The 18796-nt window shown below is 42.6% G+C and overlaps 1 protein-coding gene across 1 annotated transcript in view; it reads left to right on the top strand.

Moving 5' to 3' along the window:
- Positions 1-4986, top strand: part of HHIPL1 (HHIP like 1) — a 29893-nt gene extending 24907 nt beyond the window's left edge. The window contains exons 7-9 of the mRNA XM_033140091.1: positions 675-756; positions 1368-1450; positions 3396-4986. Of these exons, the coding sequence (XP_032995982.1) occupies positions 675-756; positions 1368-1450; positions 3396-4018 (788 nt within the window). The 3' untranslated portion in view covers positions 4019-4986. The remainder of the gene's footprint in view (positions 1-674; positions 757-1367; positions 1451-3395) is intronic.
- Positions 4987-18796: the final 13810 nt, after the last annotated feature.

Genomic DNA, 18796 nt, shown 5'->3' with positions numbered 1-18796 from the left:
GCTGTACTGAGGGCTGGTGGTGGTTCTGGACACTCAAATAGATGGCACTTGCTGCAAACAGAGATGATAGAGAACAACTAGATGGACCATTCATTTTTTAAAAGGGGATAGCACTGAAACAGCCAATAAATGGATGTCGTTTTAAGGGATGAGAGTCTCAAGGTAGAGAGTTGGAGCTTAGGAGCTGTATGAGGTGTGTGATACAATAATAGACATGAAACCACCCAAGTTTGGTATCAGGTTGGAAGCAAAATGAGGCTATCCGAAAATAAAGTAGTAGTTTCAACATACACAAAGGGGAACTGCCTTGCTGTGCAGAAGTAACTGAATTGGTTAAAAAACAAACCCAGTAAAGTGGAGCGGGGTGTGTGTGTTACTACACTTCCCTCCTTTGGGAGTGAGTTCCTCAGATACGAGGGCATCACTGAAACGGTCTCTAGTGCCCATCAGCCTGTTAATACTCTGTGTGCAAGATCACGACACAAGTCTACATTTACTTAAATTGAATCTGATGATCTAAAGAATGTATCAGAAATCCCCATGCATTGGTTTTGGAGTTTGCTGCTGACAAACTTCATTGTGCTACTTAACTTTGTGATAGTAAACCACTCGGTGGAGCACCCAGGATACATGTGAAAGATTCATGCCTTCTGTTGTTGTTTTTTTTCATGAAGGAGAACTTTATTTCATGTCAACCGGAGTCCCGAGTGCCACCGCTCCCAATGGTGTAGTTTACAAAATGGTTGATACGTCACGGTAAGACACAATGCATTTTGGCTCAGAAATGTTTATTTAGGTTCTCTGATATGAAGGAGAAAACTCAAGTCTTTGGGCTTCATTTCCCCCCCTGTAGTCTTTATTCTTGGAAACGATGCCTTATGAGGAACGGCTTGGGGAGCTGGGTATGTTTAGCCTGGAGAAGAGAAGGTTAAGGGGTGATATGATAGTCATGTTCAAATATATAAAAGGATGTCATATAGAGGAGGGAGAAAGGTTGTTTTCTGCTGCTCCAGAGAAGCGGACACTGGGCAATGGATTCAAACTACAAGAAAGAAGATTCCACCTAAACATTAGAAAGAACTTCCTGACAGTGAGAGCTGTTCGGCAGTGGAATTTGCTGCCAAGGAGTGTGGTGGAGTCTCCTTCTTTGGAGGTCTTTAAGCAGAGGCTTGACAGCCATCTGTCAGGAATGCTTTGGTGGTGTTTCCTACTTTGCAGGGGGTTGGACTGGATGGCCCTTGTGGTCTCTTCCAACTCTATGATTCTATGATTCTTCTCACAACCATTAACATTTCACTGGGGGATGAGGGGAAGGAGGGCTATGCTTCATTATAATAATCTTCTTTTTCATTTCCTATTTTTATCAGGAGAGCGCCGCCTGGGAAATGCCGCATTGAGCCTCTACCGGTGAAAGTGAAAGGCAAGCTCACAAAGTTTGTTCCAAAGGAAAGTGAGTGTCGGAGATATTTTATTTATGAATATTCACATTGGGGATTTCTGAGGGGCAAAGTTCTGGTTCGCACAAGAATTTTTAATGAACGCTTCTGGTTTCAAGAGGGTGGGCTGCTGGAGGCTACAAGCCAAGAAACTGGACTCTGAGTTCAGAACATAAAACACAAGGAATTCTATTTCATTCAAGCTTGTAGCTTTAAGTAGGAAGCGAGCATGACCACATGCAAGAAAACTGACTGTTAAAATGGCAAGTTGAGCTCCATTCTCACAAATAAAATTGGCTGTTTATCGTTGCCTTGGCCGTCTTTGCTGTTGTTTGAATTTTGTTCGCTCATTCTGCATTTGTAGTGCAAACAAAACAATGAATGTCCTTTCAAAACTTCCTAGTGTGAGTCGCCGAAGTTTTCATTCACTGCAAGCCTTCCGAGGTCAAAAGCTCCTTCATTTCCAAAAAGTGATGCCTTTGCAAAAAAAAAAAAAAGTTTTATATTTATATTTATATTCATTATATAATTACAATAACATTACCACTGAAAATTTACAACCATAATTTAAAACATACAGAAAGTTTTACTCTGAAGCTGCATCAAGCTTCTTGTGAGGTGTTAGTCTCAAAAGGTGATTTATAGAAGAATTGCACAGACATTCTCATTTTGTGGATAAAATACTTATCCATGTTATGACCAGTAAAAAAGTTCTTCAGTCTACATATTCTGGAGTACGAAGCAGAAGTGGGTCTTTTCTCTTAGAGGAAGCACCACTCTAATAGTTGTGAAAGTCATGTAAAAAAAATATGCTGCTTGAATCAAGGAGATTCCCATAGGCTCTTTGCAACTGTGGCATTAAACACTGAACACTCTTTGAAGACCATTTCTTTAGATCTTGAGGTTGGTGAATGGGAAAAAAAACAGCAGGGAGAAAACAGCTCAGTAGCTTTTGGAACCTGTGCTGGTAAAGGGAAAGGGGTCTTCTTCCTGCTGCCTTTCTCATTAAGAACTACTGAAAAGGTCCGCCCCCCCCCCGTCCCCCTGGAACAGAATGTGTCATGGGTTGCCCTTAGCAACTCTTCTCCCTTTATTCACATTCCAATTACGGAAGAGAATAGGCTCTGAACGCTCGATATTTCCAGCCACCAGTGGGTGAGAGTATCTGGCATATTAGGCAAGCTGGCTCTCCCACAGGCTGTAACAAGCCAATCTGAAGTAGTAATGAAGGGTACAGCAAAAAGGAAAGGAAAGGAACAATGCGTTTGAGATGCTTTCTGAGCAGCGGGTAGATGCAGGCGGTGTTCTGGACCGGTTCGCGATTAAATCTTGAGGGAGAAATATCCCAGCCTGCAGAAACATGTTTCTGCATTTCTGCTTGAGGTGTTGGCATAATGCCATTGCCGCATCTTCCAAGCTAGCCATGTGTGTTTTATTGCGGCAAGCGTGGCCGTTCGGTAAAGGGGAGAGGTTGCAGCCTAGGAAATACGACCCTGTTAGAAGCTGGCTCCAGGCTCCATAGAATCATAGAACTGATTGGTCCCCTGCCACTGTGCCATTGCAGGCCACCCCAGCTCTCCTGCGGTGTTCTTCCACGCCTTTATCCAATAAGAACCCAATTTCTGTGAATGGGTGTAGGGCTTTAAAGGTCAGCACCAACACTTGGAATTGTGCTCAAAAATGTACTGGGAGCCAGTGAAGATCCTTTAGGACTGGTGTTATATTGTCCTGGCGGCCCCCTTATACATAAAATACCATGGCACACACAAAACCATGTAAAATCGGCATGAACGCTCAATATTCAGAAGATCTGAATCTTCTGGAGGGGTCCTAGGTCCTGAATCTTCCAGGCAACTCCTGGCTTGTTGCTAGCAGTGATGCATAGGATGCTTTCTGGACCCAGGGTCTTCAGGGGGTCTGGTTAAAATGCTGACCTATGTCTCTGTTTTTGCACTCTAGAGCTTATAATTAAAAAGCCAACACAGCGCCCTAAGCTAAGAGCCACTACCAGAGCTCCGACCAGAAGTAGAGCAACGGCAGGACCTCCTCAAGCGACAACTCCAGATTGGCTGGAGCAACTGTTGACCCTCATGAGAAACCAAAACAGGGTGCAGATGACGACGGCAGCACCGAGAACAAGAGCCCCAAAGCCCAGGAAGGGAGGAAGGGCCGGTGCAAGAAGAGGCCAGAGGAGGAGAAAGAAACCCACCAGTGCTCCCCTGGAGCCACGGAATGGTGCAGTCCGGATAATGAACGGCAACGCGAAGGGGAAAGATCGGGGGAGGGTTGAGATTTTTATCAATGGAGAATGGGGCACCGTGTGCGACGACTTGTGGACCTCGAAGGCAGCCGCGGTCGTGTGCCGCCAGTTGGGCTTTGCATTTGTGATCAGGGCAACCAAGAAAGCGGCGTTCGGGGAGGGGCACTCGCTTCCCATTCTCCTTGATGACGTCCAGTGCACAGGGCGTGAGAAGACGCTCCTGGAATGCTCCCACGCAAACATTGGGAGGCACAACTGCTCCCACAAAGAAGACGCGGGAGTCATATGTAGTCACGAAGACGTTTTTGAGACTGAACAGTAGGGAGAGTGGAATCACGGGATGGTACCAAGTCTTGTCCTGTCAAATAAACAAGCAAACCCACGCCATTAATGAGTAATTAACACACCTTGGTTTAGAAATCCTAATGGCTAGGTCCAGACTTGGGGCCCCATCCACACTAGATGTTTAAATCAGTATCGTAGCACTTTGGCCCATCGTGGCTTCCTGCATAGAATCATGGGGACTGAGTGCTGTTAGGAGACTTCTGTTCCTTACAGAGAGCTGCATTTCCCAGAATTCTCTGGGAACAGGGATTGCCCCTGTTAAACCACTCTGCAAAATGTAGCTCTGCGAGATGAATTGCTCTTGGCACCCTTAGCACAGATGGCTCTGCATCTCCTAAAAAAAAGGTCAACAATTTTGGCTGCCTCTCCCTAACAAAATTCTGACACCATATCCTTATCTCTTTCAGACTAGTGTTTATCATGGGATGGGTGTTTCTAAGGCATGCAAGTTTCCCCCCACACAGTATCATTGGTCTGAAAATGCCAGTCCACCTTTCCTCTGCATTCAGTCTGGATTACCCTTTTGGTGAAAAATATGATATTTTCGGTGGGGAGGGGGGGGAGAGATAACGGATGCCAGAAAACTGTGTGCACTACCTGAACCACATGTTTACAGTATTAAGCCCCCACCTGGAAGCAATTCTCTCTGACTTCACCTAACAGAACACCATATTCCCTAGTTATCAGTTTTCCATTCACTCTCCGCTTACACATGCATAGAGTAGACTCATTGAAGTCAATGAGATTTAAGTTAGGCATCACCCATTGATTTCAACCGCTTAATCATGAATAAAGTCTGGATCTAGCCAATTATTTGTGTATACCAGATGTACAAAAAGCAGTACACTGTCTCTAAACTGACCACACCTGTGGTCAGTGAAAGCTGGACATTTTACAAATGGGAGTAATATATAACTAGCCAGCATTCGTTTCCGTTTTTGTTTTTTGTTTTAATTGTAAATAAGAGAATGATTGTGTTGGAAAGCTGGATTAAAAATAAGATCACGTGGCAAACATCTCATGGTGATTTAATATTATTCTTTGATGTAAGGATTTATATTCTGTGGTCCACATTTTACAATGAAATAACTGAAACATCATGGAGAACATCCCACCCAAGCTCAGAAATTCTTAAGTGCTTGAAAGATGCATGACTGTTAATGTGGATCCATGGGGCCTAGCTGCTTCCCATGAATTCTTATAACCCAAGGTAACTGATGGGAAACATAATGAACATCAGGGTCCTGCAGAACCCACATATTTGCTATGAAGTAATATGCAAGAAGCCATAGCATTGTTTGTGATGAACAGTTAAAACTTCACCAGCTGAGGTTTCCAGGTAGCTGGTATGCAGAAAACTGTATGCCTCTGTGTTTTTGTTTTCCTCTCTCAAGTCAGAAAATCTAGAGATGGTCTTTCTATATTTACAATTGTCTCTCATTAAAAAAAGGTGTGTGTGTTTTTAGTTCTTATTATTGGCCTATGAAACATTGCCTACGCGATTTAAAGGTTATCTCAACAGCTATGAGAAACTTTTCATATAAATGAAAGGTGGGACTTGTCGGTGGCGGAGAAAACAATGTCCTACACACACTTACCTGAGAATAATGGCCACTGAAGTGAGTGGGGCTTACCTCTTAAGTAGACATGCATAGCAGGACTTAGTGATCTTCTGGGGCCACACCCCATGGGCCGACTTTGACAGCTGGACAGGACCACCCACCTGTCAATCATCTGGCAATGATGTGATGGGGTGATTGGCAAGTGGGTTCCACCACCCCACTGCCGAAGGTTGGCCTGTACTGGTGAGGGGAGATAGTGATCAAGCAGGGTGGAGGTCCCTATACATTTCTGCAGGGACTGGCTGCACAAGCAGCTAATCTGTCTACCTGACCACCTCTCCCTCAGGTAGTTCTGAGTGTTATGGGGGGACATGTGTGGTTTTGGGGAAACAGCCTCACAAGCAAAATGGGGGAGGCCTAGTGCACCAAATTTGGCCCATGGACCAGACAGGATTGCAACAGCACGCAACGTGACAACAGTTTTAATCATGCCTACTCCAAAGTGACTGCTATTGAAGGTGCTTCCGTGTAAAAGAAATGGTAATCGCAGCACCGAGAACTGGCGTTTATTGCATTTGCATAATCATAGCCAGGGCTCCGGATTTAGGTTTGATGAGGCCCTAAGCTACTGAAGGTAATGGGGCCCTTTATATGTCTAGCTGTCCTTTGCCAACAACAAATTGTCGCTGAATAGATGCTATATGGTAATTTATGGCGCTAATAGGTATCTAAAGCCATTTGCTCATGACAAATAGGATCCCACAAAACACTGTTGCTATATATAGGTTCTATTTTATTTGTTTTTTATCTTATATTTTGGAAATTCCCCTTTACATTTTTGGGGGGCCCCCAAGAGAGTGGAGCCCTAAGCTATAGCTTGTTTAGCTTAAATGTAAATCCGGCACTGATCATAGTCACACATAGCTTATTGGCCCAGTGCTGTTTAGCAAGTTGCTTGGCAGGCTTCCAGCAGTGCTGCTCTCTTTATAACTATATATACCTGACTTTGCAAGTAATGCAACACCTTGATTCATAGGTGTATCTAGTGCAGCAGCACAGTCGTGCCCTCACAGTGCAAGAAACCATCTGATGTGTTCTCTCCTCCCTTCAGGTCTTGCACCCCCCAATTCCAGCAACTTGTTAATGAGATAAAAACCTGTTCGAGCCCGTCACATTCTGGTTGTGTGGGAACCCTTATTTAAGAAGTTTGTGCTTTTTAAACTGAGTGATGTAGCAGTGGCACTGTGAGCCCCTTGGCATGGGGTAACTGGGCTGGGGCAGTAATCAAAACCGGGGCAGCCTGACTTTCCCCCTTGTAAACCTGAATCCGTACATCCAAACACATTCAGTCTTTCATCCAATCATTTTTATTGCGCTGTTAACCAGAAAACCGAAACACCACAAGTTGCAAGGAAGTAGGTAAAGAACCCACAAGACATGACTCAGTCTGAGAAAACCGTCAGGAAATCCAGACTAAGGACTGTCAAGGCCAGTATGTTTTTAATGCATCATGCGGAAGAAGGAAAGCAGGACATCAAAACATCGAGTCGAGGCCAGGTTGGCCTAAAGCTTCACATTTCCTGGATTGTGTAGACCCAGAAGTAATATGATTAAAGGTAATGACGTTTGTGCCATTTTCTGCTGTGTTGAACGTTGGGAGAAGCAAAAAACAAAAAAAGAGGGGGGGGAGCTTTATGCAAGGATCAAAATATTTTCCTTTCCTTTCCCAGGGTTGTAGAATTCCCCTCCCAATACGCAGTGTCTGAAAGGATTGTTTCCCCTGTGTGGCAAAATGATGGCTCCCCTTCAGCTATGATTCAGGTGGACACTTCCTTTGCAGTGCAATTCTATACATTTCTACTCGGAAGCAAGTTGCACTGCGTTCAAGAGAACTTTTTTTGTCCTCTGTGTATTTAGCATTGCAATCTTAAGACTGTGCACACACATAATTGAAACAAATCCTTGGACTAATTAGTAACAGAAAGATTCTTTTCTGAACCTTTTCCCAACTCGACAATATTCTTTTCAAGGGGCAGACCAGAACATGACTTTCCCTTCCCTTCTGAAAGCAGCTCCAAGGCAATATGTGCCCCCAGATCAGAAGCCCTCCGTAAGGACCAGCGTCTTGCTTGAGGAGAAACATTAATTTGTCCTCGGAACCTGAACACCATTAGTTGGTTTGGAGCAATGGGACAGGGACACATTTGGAAAGACAGCCGTGCTGTGCCCCATTTCTGCTCATATGTTATGGGCTGGCTGGAAACAGAGGAGTGGTGGGAGGCACAAGGTGGTGAACTCCCAAGGGAAGATGGCTCAGAGCCCAGGGAATGGTGGTGGGACGATGATGAGTGGTCAGAGGCAGCAGACTGGGAGGAGGTGATGTCGGAATGTGAAGAGGCAACAGGGTTTAGTGAGCAGGAAGAGGCTGGGCAGACAGCAATCCAGAATCAGAGGCAGAAGTGGAAGCTGGAGGAGGGAGGCCAAGAGGCAGAGTTGCTGGAGAAGCCAGGGAGTCCCCCGCTCCTGCTGCAGCCAGCTCCCCTCTCCCCAGGTCTCCCAGAATCCAAAGAGGTATGAAGTGGGCTGAGCAGAGACAGTCAAGATGACAGTCTCAGATTGCTTGGGAAGGAACCGGGGGAGGGGCCTTAGGGAGCTGTGGGAAGCAGTGGTGGAGCAAGCCGCTCAGGCACCTGGAGCAGCGCACAACCCCCCCCCCCAGGGATGACACCTGGGGCAGACCGCCCCCACTGCCCCCCTTCCTACACCCCTGGTGGGAAGGCATGGACTTTCAGCCCCTAACCGCTTCATAGGGGCAAGTTCTATTGGTAAAGAGATGCTGTGCTCAATAGGCCTGGTCTCCTGGGCTGTCTTGTTTCTTTGAATAGAGTTGAATTCACTTAAGCTGTGCGAGTTATTGCTGGCACCCACTCCTTGTTGTTGTTCAGTCGTTCAGTCGTGTCCGACTCTTCGTGACCCCATGGACCAGAGCACGCCAGGCACGCCTATCCTTCACTGCCTCTCGCAATTTGGCCAAACTCATGTTAGTAGCTTCGAGAACACTGTCCACCCATCTCATCCTCTGTCGTCCCCTTCTCCTTGTGCCCTCCATCTTTCCCAACATCAGGGTCTTTTCTAGGGAGTCTTCTCTTCTCATGAGGTGGCCAAAGTACTGGAGCCTCAACTTCAGGATCTGTCCTTCTAGTGAGCACTCAGGGCTGATTTCTTTGAGAATGGATAGGTTTGATCTTCTTGCAGTCCATGGGACTCTCAAGAGTCTCCTCCAGCACCATAATTCAAAAGCATCAATTCTTCAGCGATCAGCCTTCTTGATGGTCCAGCTCTCACTTCCGTACATTACTACTGGGAAAACCATAGCTTTAACTATACGGACCTTTGTCGGCAAGGTCCGTATAGTTAAAGCTATGGTTTACCCACTCCTTAATGACCTCAATAATGTATTTTAAAGATTGGAGAAATCACCGTCTCCCCCTTTCCTGTGAAATCATAGAATCATAGAGTTGGAAGAGACCACAAGGGCCATCCAGTCCAACCCCCTGCCAAGCAGGAAACACCATCAAAGCATTCCTGACAGATGGCTGTCAAGCCTCCGCTTAAAGACCTCCAAAGAAGAAGACTCCACCACACTCCTTGGCAGCAAATTCCACTGTCCCATGTCCGCTTCTCTGGAGCAGCAGAAAACAACCTTTCTCCCTCCTCTATATGACATCCTTTTATATATTTGAACATGGCTATCATATCGCCCCTTAACCTTCTCTTCTCCAGGCTAAACATACCCAGCTCCCTAAGCCGTTCCTCATAAGGCATCGTTTCCAAATTCTACTAGCCTTTGCCTCACAGTTAACCAGCACAGTGCTTGTCAAATGTTACTGGTCAACAACTCCCATAATCCCTGACCACTGGCCATGGGAACTGAAGTCCAGCAACATTTGGAGAGCATCAGGTTGGCTACCCCTGATTTAGTTGTATAAATAATGAGTGTGCTCAAGGTTCCTGTATTATTATTTTTAGTGAGAAGTTTCTGCTCACCAAATGCACATGTGAAAAGTATTATTAACATCTTCCCAAACCCCATGTTTTATAAACACCTTCCTTCTCACAACATCTTTTCCTCCAGGGTTCCTTTATAAACAGTTTCACTGAAACTATGAGATACAGTACTTTTCATGTTGCCTTGAGACCCTAAAAGTATATAAATCCAGACAACCACTAGATGGCAAACCAGTATTACCGTGCTTAATGTCAGCGAGGCAATTATGGAAACCTGTTGCAAAAACCAAGTTTCCTGTGTAATATTAAAGGCCCATGTCACATACATTTAGAGCACATGGCTTCTCCCAAAGAATCCTGGGAATTGTAGTTTGTTAAGGGTGCTGGGAATTATAGTTGTGTGACTCTTTGGGGGAATTATAGTTCCTGGGACTCTTTGGGGGAAGCCATGTCTTTTAAATGTATGGTTTAGTTGTGATCCAACATTAGGCTACCAAAAACGTTTCATGTTTAAAGTTTTTCACACATTTCACATTTTGAAAGGATATGTTGTTCTTCTGTGAGTGGGAAGTTCTTTGAGCAAAAGTCTCTGGATCCAGCCCAGTATATTGAGTGCTTTTTCAGTTTATGTCAGTATTTTTCTCCATTTCATATACCTTCAACTACATATTAAATCTCCTTTCAGTTTCCCTTCTTTTAAATCCACCACTTCTTTCAGATCCATTTTTAAAATCTTTATTCTTTTCAGCTCCACTTCCTCAGTCTCACTCTTTCCTCTACTCAAATTCCACTGCTTATTTATTTTCAACATTTGCACATCAGTTCTTTCAAATCAACTTGCGCAATCTCTGTTTTCACTGCGTTTCCGTGGCTGCCGTTCTCTTGCAAGCCTAAATTTGAGTCTCCAGTTCCTTTTTATACCATTTACGCAATCGCCAAAAACAAATTACACCACCTCTTGCTCTCTGCACTCCCACAGATTCCACATCTTTTGAACCCAGGGCTATCTTTTTTAGTCCGCTTAAATCTGCTAAGCCCAAAAATCAATGCACACAGCCTCATTTAGACATTTACTATAGTAAGAATCATTTATTATACTAAGTTCATTATACAATTCAATGCTTCTGAACTGAATGAGTGACTTGGTTCAAATATTTGGGGTTTATCCATGCTTCTTATCGTCCTGCTGCTTCCCTCCGCCCTTCAGAGAAAACCACCCTTTAAAACTCCATTACAGCAAACAGCAATTCAAATCATAGAGTTGGTAGGGGGTCATCTAGTCCAACCCCCTGCAGTGTAGGAATATTTCATCCAACAATGGGCTCAAACCCACAACCCTGAGATTCAGAGTCTCGTGCTCTACTGCCTGAGCTTTTCCAGCTCAGCTCAGGTTCCCTACCAGATTGCCATTTGTTCCAATCTATCACTAAAGAGCTGTTTTTCCCCCTTTGGAAAAGGAGTGGGGGCAGGGAGGAAGTTGCTCAGACCTCTGCCTAGAAAGCATGGGTGAAACAGAAAACCACTTGGTTCCATGCTTTCTAAGCATGGAATGAATGGATCTTTATTTGCCTCAGCCACCGGCCATAGCAATAAAACAATACAATATACAAAGAATAAAGATAAAAAAGTCAATTATATAAAATACATTTTAGGGTTTTGAATCAACAGTCAAATAGTGGATCTTATTCTAATTGCCCCGGCTAAAAACCTTGCGACCTTTGCTGTCACCTGCTCATCTTGATCTGCCAAGAGAAAGAACACTGTGACAGTGGCTGGGCGACCCGGAATGGACAATAAAAGAGGGGTGATAACCTCATTCCTCAAGTCTTTATAAAGAGTGCAAGCCAGAAGGACATGCACCGATTCAGTACATGCCATCTCTACAGGGACATAAGTGTTTTTCGTGTGGGATTTGTTGGAATCGTCCCTCAAGTACAGCCGAAGGCAATATATTCAATTTTGGAAGAGTAAAAGCACGTCTATATTTTAGAATTGCATGGGAGAAGCATGGCCGAGCCCTCAGCTGTCCATCTGGGAATAGGAAGTAGTGCCAAGAGATTGCAGGACAGTGGTATTTTCTTGGAAGCAAAGTAGAACAAGATATGCAAAACACATTGGCATAATCACACTGGTCCACTGTATGCAGTTGTAGAAAAACTTCTCTCAGTGTTAGGGAGATTCACAGGCTGCAAGGAAAGTTTCCAGACTTCTTTTTAGTGCAGGGGTGGCTAGCCTGAGCTCCTCCAGATGTTGTTGTGGACTCTGACTGCCACCAGCCCCAGCTGGCATGGCCAGTAAGCAGGGATGATGGTGGCTTGGAGTCCAACAAGATCAGGAGAGCCAAAGGATGTCCATTCCTAATTTAATGGGAAAGGACTAGTCCGCCAGTGGCTTGGTCTCACTGCTTGCTCCCTTTTCTCAGATGGGAAACAGATGGATATTGTAAAACCTGGTTACAGCGTCCCATTAAATAAACCAGAATCACCAAATCACGTGGATGGGAGTTGGTTAACCGATTGATTAAATTTTGCATAGGAGTGTAAAAATGTTACATGGAAAAATATAAGAGAGACATTGCATATACATTTGTAAAACAAGAAAATCCTTAATAAAAATATTTTTTATTAAAAAAAAAATTGCATAGGAGAGAAAAAAAGCAGAGGAAATGAACTTCCGGTTTGGTGCCGGTCAATGGCGGACGGGAGTCCGACGGCTCCGTCCTCCGTAAGGCTTTAGGGATTACCGTGCCTGCGCCACGGGTCCCTTAAAGCCACGGGAAGAGCGTCCCGTGGACCGCCTGCCTCGTGGGTCCCAGACGCGCCGTCTTTGCTCCTGATCGACCCTCGTAAGGGGGAAAATCAGGCGAGCGAAGCTCCGGTGCGGGGCTGAAGAGGCGACTGCCTTCGGAGGATCAAAGCAGCGATCCCGCCAGACTCGAGCACCCGACACTTCCTATGAAGAAGTCTTAAAAGGAACCCTGTAAGTAAAACTTCTGAACTGATCTAGAATTTTTGAAGAATAATAACTTACAGAGGAAAGTTAAAAGGAAGCCTGCTCCCTTTGAACTGTTTGCCGGAGCTTGGTAGCGTTAAAAGATCAAAGCCGCGACTAACGGAAAAGTTTTGCGAACTCTGCCAAACTTTTTAAAAGTGGATTAAAAGTTGTTCTAAGGATGTTTAAAGACCTAAAAACAAGAAATATGGCAAAAGAAGACACCGCTCTCCCTCAGGATTAGGATTCGGGGTCGGTAGCGGGCTGCAGTAATTTGTTGCCATTTTTTCTTTGTTACTGTGTCAGTGACTGTTTACCAGTGGAGACATTTTAGATACTTTGTGGCCAGTTACAACTTAATATAAAGACTTGGTGGTAACACTGCAAGGGAAATACAGTTTCTGGCTTGGACTATTTAAAAACTAACTTCTTTTTGACTGAAAATTAGCTTGAGACTTCAAAACTGTGAACTCTGTGCCTAGAAGTTTAACTACTGGACTTGTGTGGGACTCCTGGCTCAGCAGTCTCTTTGTTCTCAGGAGGGAACTGCTGGCCACCTGGTGTTTACTTTTAAGACTGTTGGCTTTCTGCTGTGAATGTCTGAGACGGTTACCACAGCAACTGGAGTGACCTTGAGATTACAATTGCAGAGCTCACAGGACATGCATGAGAGCACTAGATCCAAAACATCTAGCTCTGTACAAAGAAAAGGTTCCTTTTCCCTAACTTTACAAGAACAAATGGAGAAATTAGCTGCAAGTGTAGCAGAAATAGCAGAAGGTCTTAAATGTGTGACTGAGGGGTTGAAGCAAACACAGGCCTCAGTCAATACAATAAGCACATCAGTTAATGCTACAGTTAACTCTGCAATAGAAAAACTCCAAGTTGATTTAAAAGCGGATATAAAAAATTCCACTGATACATTGGAGAGATCAATTGGCCAAATTGAGGAGAACGTAAGAAAGAACAGAGATGAAATAAATAAAATAGCACAGGAGGTAACAACCTTGAAAAAGGACTCTGAGGAATTTAAAGTGGTTAAGGAAAAAATAAAAAAAGTGGAACAGAAATTGGACAATATTGACTTGGAGAATCTAGAAAGAATTGGCACACGACAGAGAACTGTAGAAGAGTCTCTTGCCTTTCTTCAACTCCACCAGAGGGAGGGGAACATTCGTCTCAGGGGTCTTCCAGAATTGGAAGGTGAAGACCTGAAAGCCTTTATTGTGAAGCAATTTTCGTCATATTGGGAATTGGAAGAAGTAAACGTCGCAGCACGCATAGTGAAGGCCTTCAGATTCGGGCCTAGAGGATCCAGAGGGAAGAAAAGCACCAAAACAGTCAGTGACTGTTTGCTTGTGTTGCACGATAGAAACGACAGGGATTTCTTTCTGGATCTACATTACAGAAATAACCTGGTGGTACAGTGGAACAAAGTCATTTTTTATAAGGATATCCCCAGATTCTTTTTGGACAAAAGAATTCCATACAACGACTTGGTTGCGGAGCTAAGAAGAAACAACATCTCCTTCAGTTGGGAATTTCCAGAAGGTCTTGCATTTACATTTGAGGGAAAAAAGATAAGAATCAAATCCCTGGCTGAAAAGCAGAAATTTTTGGACAAACACCTGGAAGAGCTTAAAGGTGCGTCACTTGATCCATCTCTACATAGACGTCCAGGAGTATTTCCACCGCCGGGGGTACCAGGACCAAGCGACAAAGACCCAGAAGAAGATAAGAAAGCAGAAGCAACTGGAGGAGAGGATTAAAGCAAAGGAACATGGCGCTCAAGCTAATGACATGGAATGTACGGGGATTGAACCAGAGACCAAAGAGACGCAGAGTATTTCATGGATTGGAAAAGAAGAATTTGGACATTATATGTCTACAGGAGACACACATAGTTCGGCGACATAGAAGATTATTACAAAACAAAAAGCTAGGCCAAGAGTTCATATCATCAGATAAGGTCAAAAAGAGAGGTGTGGTAATATACGCAAAGGAGAAATATAGCCCAAGACAGCTATTTAAAGATGAAGAAGGGAGATATATCGCAATTGAAATCAAAATACAAGGAGAAAATTTTTTGATTCTGGGACTTTATGCACCAAATGATGGAAAGTCAATTTTCTACAAAAAAATACATGACTTGCTGTTGGATTATTTGGACTATAAACTAGTTTGCCTTGGAGATTTTAATGGTGCAGTTTCCACTTTAATGGACAGATCCCAAAGAACTAAATTAACAAATGATGGGAAACTACCTAAGACTTTCTTTGAAATGGTGGATAATTTAAATTTGGAGGATGCTTGGAGGTTGAAAAACCCCACCGATACTGAGGCAACTTATTTTAGCGAATCTCAGCAGTCATGGTCGAGGATAGATTACATTTGGATATCGAACGAATTGGCACCTAAAATACAAAAAGCAGAAATCGGCCCAAAGACCTATTCGGACCATAATCCTGTACAGGTAACTCTCAAAATGGTTTCCAAGGGCTCCTTCAGATGGAGAATGGATGACGCGTTGATGAGAGACACCAAGCTGGTAGAAAGAGCTGTGAAAAAGATGAAGGAGTATTTTCAAATCAACTGGAATTCGGAGGTAGAAAAAAGAATTGCCTGGGATGCAAGTAAAGCAGTAATGAGAGGATTCCTCATAAGTGAAAAAGCAAAAAAGAAAAAATTACAAAATGTGGAAATGGAAAGACTGTTGAAATTAATCAAAGCTAAAGAAAAAGAGTTAAGAGGGCATCCCAAATCTTTAAGAATCCAAAAGGAAATTAAATACTTACAATCCCAGTATGCTAAAATTATGAACCAAGATATAGAATGGAAATTGAAAATGATGAAACAAAGATCATTTGAATCAGCGAATAAATGTGGAAAACTACTAGCTTGGCAACTGAAGAAAAGACAAAAGGCAAATGTCATCGGCAATTTAGCAGTAAATGGGGAAATAGTGGAGAACCCGGAGGAAATCAGAAAGTGCTTTCAAAAATTTTATAAGCAACTGTACAAGGAGGAGAGGATAAAAGAAGAAGAGATAGACCGATTTCTGCAACAAAATAGTCTGCAAAAAGTCCCAGAGGATAAACTAGTAATTCTCAACCACCCAATATCGACCCAAGAGATAGAGGATGCAATTAAGAATATGCAATTAGGAAAGGCGCCAGGACCAGATGGACTAACAGCAAAGTTTTATAAGACTCTTAAAGATTGGCTTTCGCAGCCTTTGAAAGAAATCTGCAATAAAATATTAGAAGGAGATAGGGCACCAGAGACGTGGAAAGAAGCCTTTATCACACTGATCCCAAAACCAGATACAGATAGAACGCTAATGAAAAATTATCGGCCAATTTCCCTTTTGAATGTGGATTACAAAATTTTTGCAAATGTTAGGGCTACTAGATTAAAAAGAGTGCTGAAAGACTATATACATAAAGATCAAGCAGGTTTCCTTCCAGGAAGACAAATAAGCAATAATACAAGAATTATTGTGGACATTTTAGAAAAACTGGAAAGAAACATAAATACAGAGGCAGCACTATTATTCATTGATGCGGAGAAAGCCTTTGACAAGGTATCTTGGATGTTTATGAAAAAGAACTTGGAAAAGATGGGAGTTGGAGAAAGATTCTTAAATGGCATCAAAGCCATTTATACAGAACAAAAAGCAAAAATAATAGTAAACAGTGTGATATCGGAGGAAATTGAAGTTGAAAAAGGAACAAGACAAGGGTGCCCTATCTCCCCTTTATTATTTATTACGGTCCTGGAGGTCCTTTTAAATATGTTACGAAAAGAGAAACAGTTAAAAGGAATTAGGGTGGGAGAGAAAGAATACAAATTACGCGCCTTCGCAGATGATTTGATGCTATCCCTGCAAGAACCGGAAAGCAGTGTCCCCAAAGCTTTGGAGTTAATTGAACAATTTGGACGTGTAGCTGGCTTCAAATTAAATAAACAGAAAACCAAGGTTTTAAGTAAAAATATGAGTGCAGAACAGGTACAAAGACTACAAGATAGCACAGGCCTCAATTTTGTTAAATCTGTAAAATATCTAGGAATCAATCTCACAGCAAAAAATGTGAACCTGTACAAAGACAACTATGAAAAACTGTGGATAGAGATAAAGAAAGATCTGGAGATATGGACAAGATTGAAACTGTCGTTAATGGGAAGAATAGCAGCGATTAAAATGAATGTCCTACCAAGGATGCTGTTTTTATTCCAAGCCATACCAATTCTGGATAAAATGGACTGTTTTAAGATATGGCAAAGGGACTTATCGAAGTTTATATGGCAGGGCAAAAAGCCGAGAATTAAGTTTAAGATTTTAACAGACTCCAAAGAGAGAGGAGGCTTTGCCCTGCCGGATTTAAGACTTTATTTTGAAGCAGCGGCCTTTTGCTGGCTGAAAGACTGGTTTAAACTAGAAAATGAAGATGTCTTGGACTTGGAAGGACACGATAATATGTTTGGTTGGCATGCATACCTTTGGTATGACAAAGTTAAAATTCACAGAACTTTTAAAAGTCATATAATTAGGAAATCTCTGTATCAGGTTTGGATTAGGTATAAGGACTTATTGGAGAGAAAGACTCCTAGATGGATATCTCCAGTGGAGGCCAAGGCCTATAAGAGACCAAACATGTCTGCAAGTTGGTTACGATATATGGACATATTGCAGCAAGAAGGGGACTCGTTTAAGTTGAAAAGTTACGATCAAGTCAAAAGCCAAGTCCCTGACTGGCTGCAATATCACCAGGTACATGAAACATTTAAATTGGACAAAAAAATTGGTTTTCAAGTGGAAAAATCAAAACTGGAAACAGAACTGATCGAATCGAACTCTAAAAACCTTTCCAAAATGTATAATTTGTTGCTAGAGTGGCATACGAAAGATGAATTGGTTAAATCAACAATGATAGATTGGGCAAAAGATGTGGGTCATAATATTATGATGGATGACTGGGAGAGATTGTGGCAGAAAGGTATCAATTTTACCGCATGTAACAGCTTAAGAGAAAATGTAATGAAAATGATATACAGATGGTATCTGACACCAGTTAAGTTAGCTAGAATGAATTCTAAAATGTCGGATGTGTGTTGGAAATGTAAATCCTCGAAAGGTACCTTTTATCATATGTGGTGGTCGTGTTCAAGGGTGAAGGCCTTCTGGGATAAGATTTATAATGAGCTTAAGAAGGTAATGAAAATTACCTTTTGCAAGAAACCAGAAGCATTCCTTTTGAGCATGACCAATGAAGAGATACCCAGTCAGGATAGAGTATTTTTTATGTATGCCACGACAGCGGCTAGAACTTTATTGGCAAGAACTTGGAAGGGGGAAGAGCTACCGACAATTGAAGAATGGCAGATGAAGCTGATGGAGTACATGGAGCTCGCAGACCTGACCGCCAGAATCCGAGACCAGAGGGAGGAGAAGGTGTCGCAAGATTGGAAGAAATTTAAGGACTATTTAGTTAAGTATGTTAAACTGAATGTTTGAATATTTGAGCAGAAATATATAAAAGAGTCGGCTTTTAGAAGTTTAAGGTTAGTTATAATGGTTCAGAAGAAATTTTGATGTGATAGATCTATTTGCATAAGAAGGTTTCAAGATATAGAACATAAGTTAAGAAATATATTGGTTTAAATAAATTTAAAGAGCATTAGGATGTTGAGCATAAGTTAATGGGAAAAGAAATGAAGCTACCTAAAGAGTATATATGTTTTTGAAGACAGAGAAGGGACCAGGGGAAGTCCCCCCAAGAAGTTAAAAACAAGTTGAGAAACAAAAGATAAATGTTTGGTAAGGTTTGTATAAGTTTTCTTTTTTGTATGGTATTGTTGTGTTTTATATTGTTGATTGTGTATTATGTTTTTACTGTGTTTATGTATGTTTAATGTTGTTTTTGTTTTGTTTTATGGTAAAATAATAAAAATCTTATAAAAAGAAAAAAGAAAAAAAGCAGAGGAAATGAAATGCTTGCGCCATGACAAACACTCCATCTGTGCAAGCATTTCAGCTTGGCACATGGAGTGCTCCCCCACTCCTCCCTATTCTTGGAGTTCACCCCAAACACCTGAAGAACCAATTCTGGGGGCACTCATTTCTTAAGTGCAAGTCCTTGTGCAGGGCTTCTCCTGATGGGGCTTGTTAGGGGAATCCATGTTGAGAATTCCAT

Source organism: Lacerta agilis, chromosome 1 (assembly GCF_009819535.1).
Source record: "Lacerta agilis isolate rLacAgi1 chromosome 1, rLacAgi1.pri, whole genome shotgun sequence".
Lineage (NCBI taxonomy): Eukaryota > Metazoa > Chordata > Lepidosauria > Squamata > Lacertidae > Lacerta > Lacerta agilis.
The sequence above is the reverse complement of the archived record's forward strand: the minus strand, read 5'-3'. Positions and strand labels throughout refer to the sequence as shown.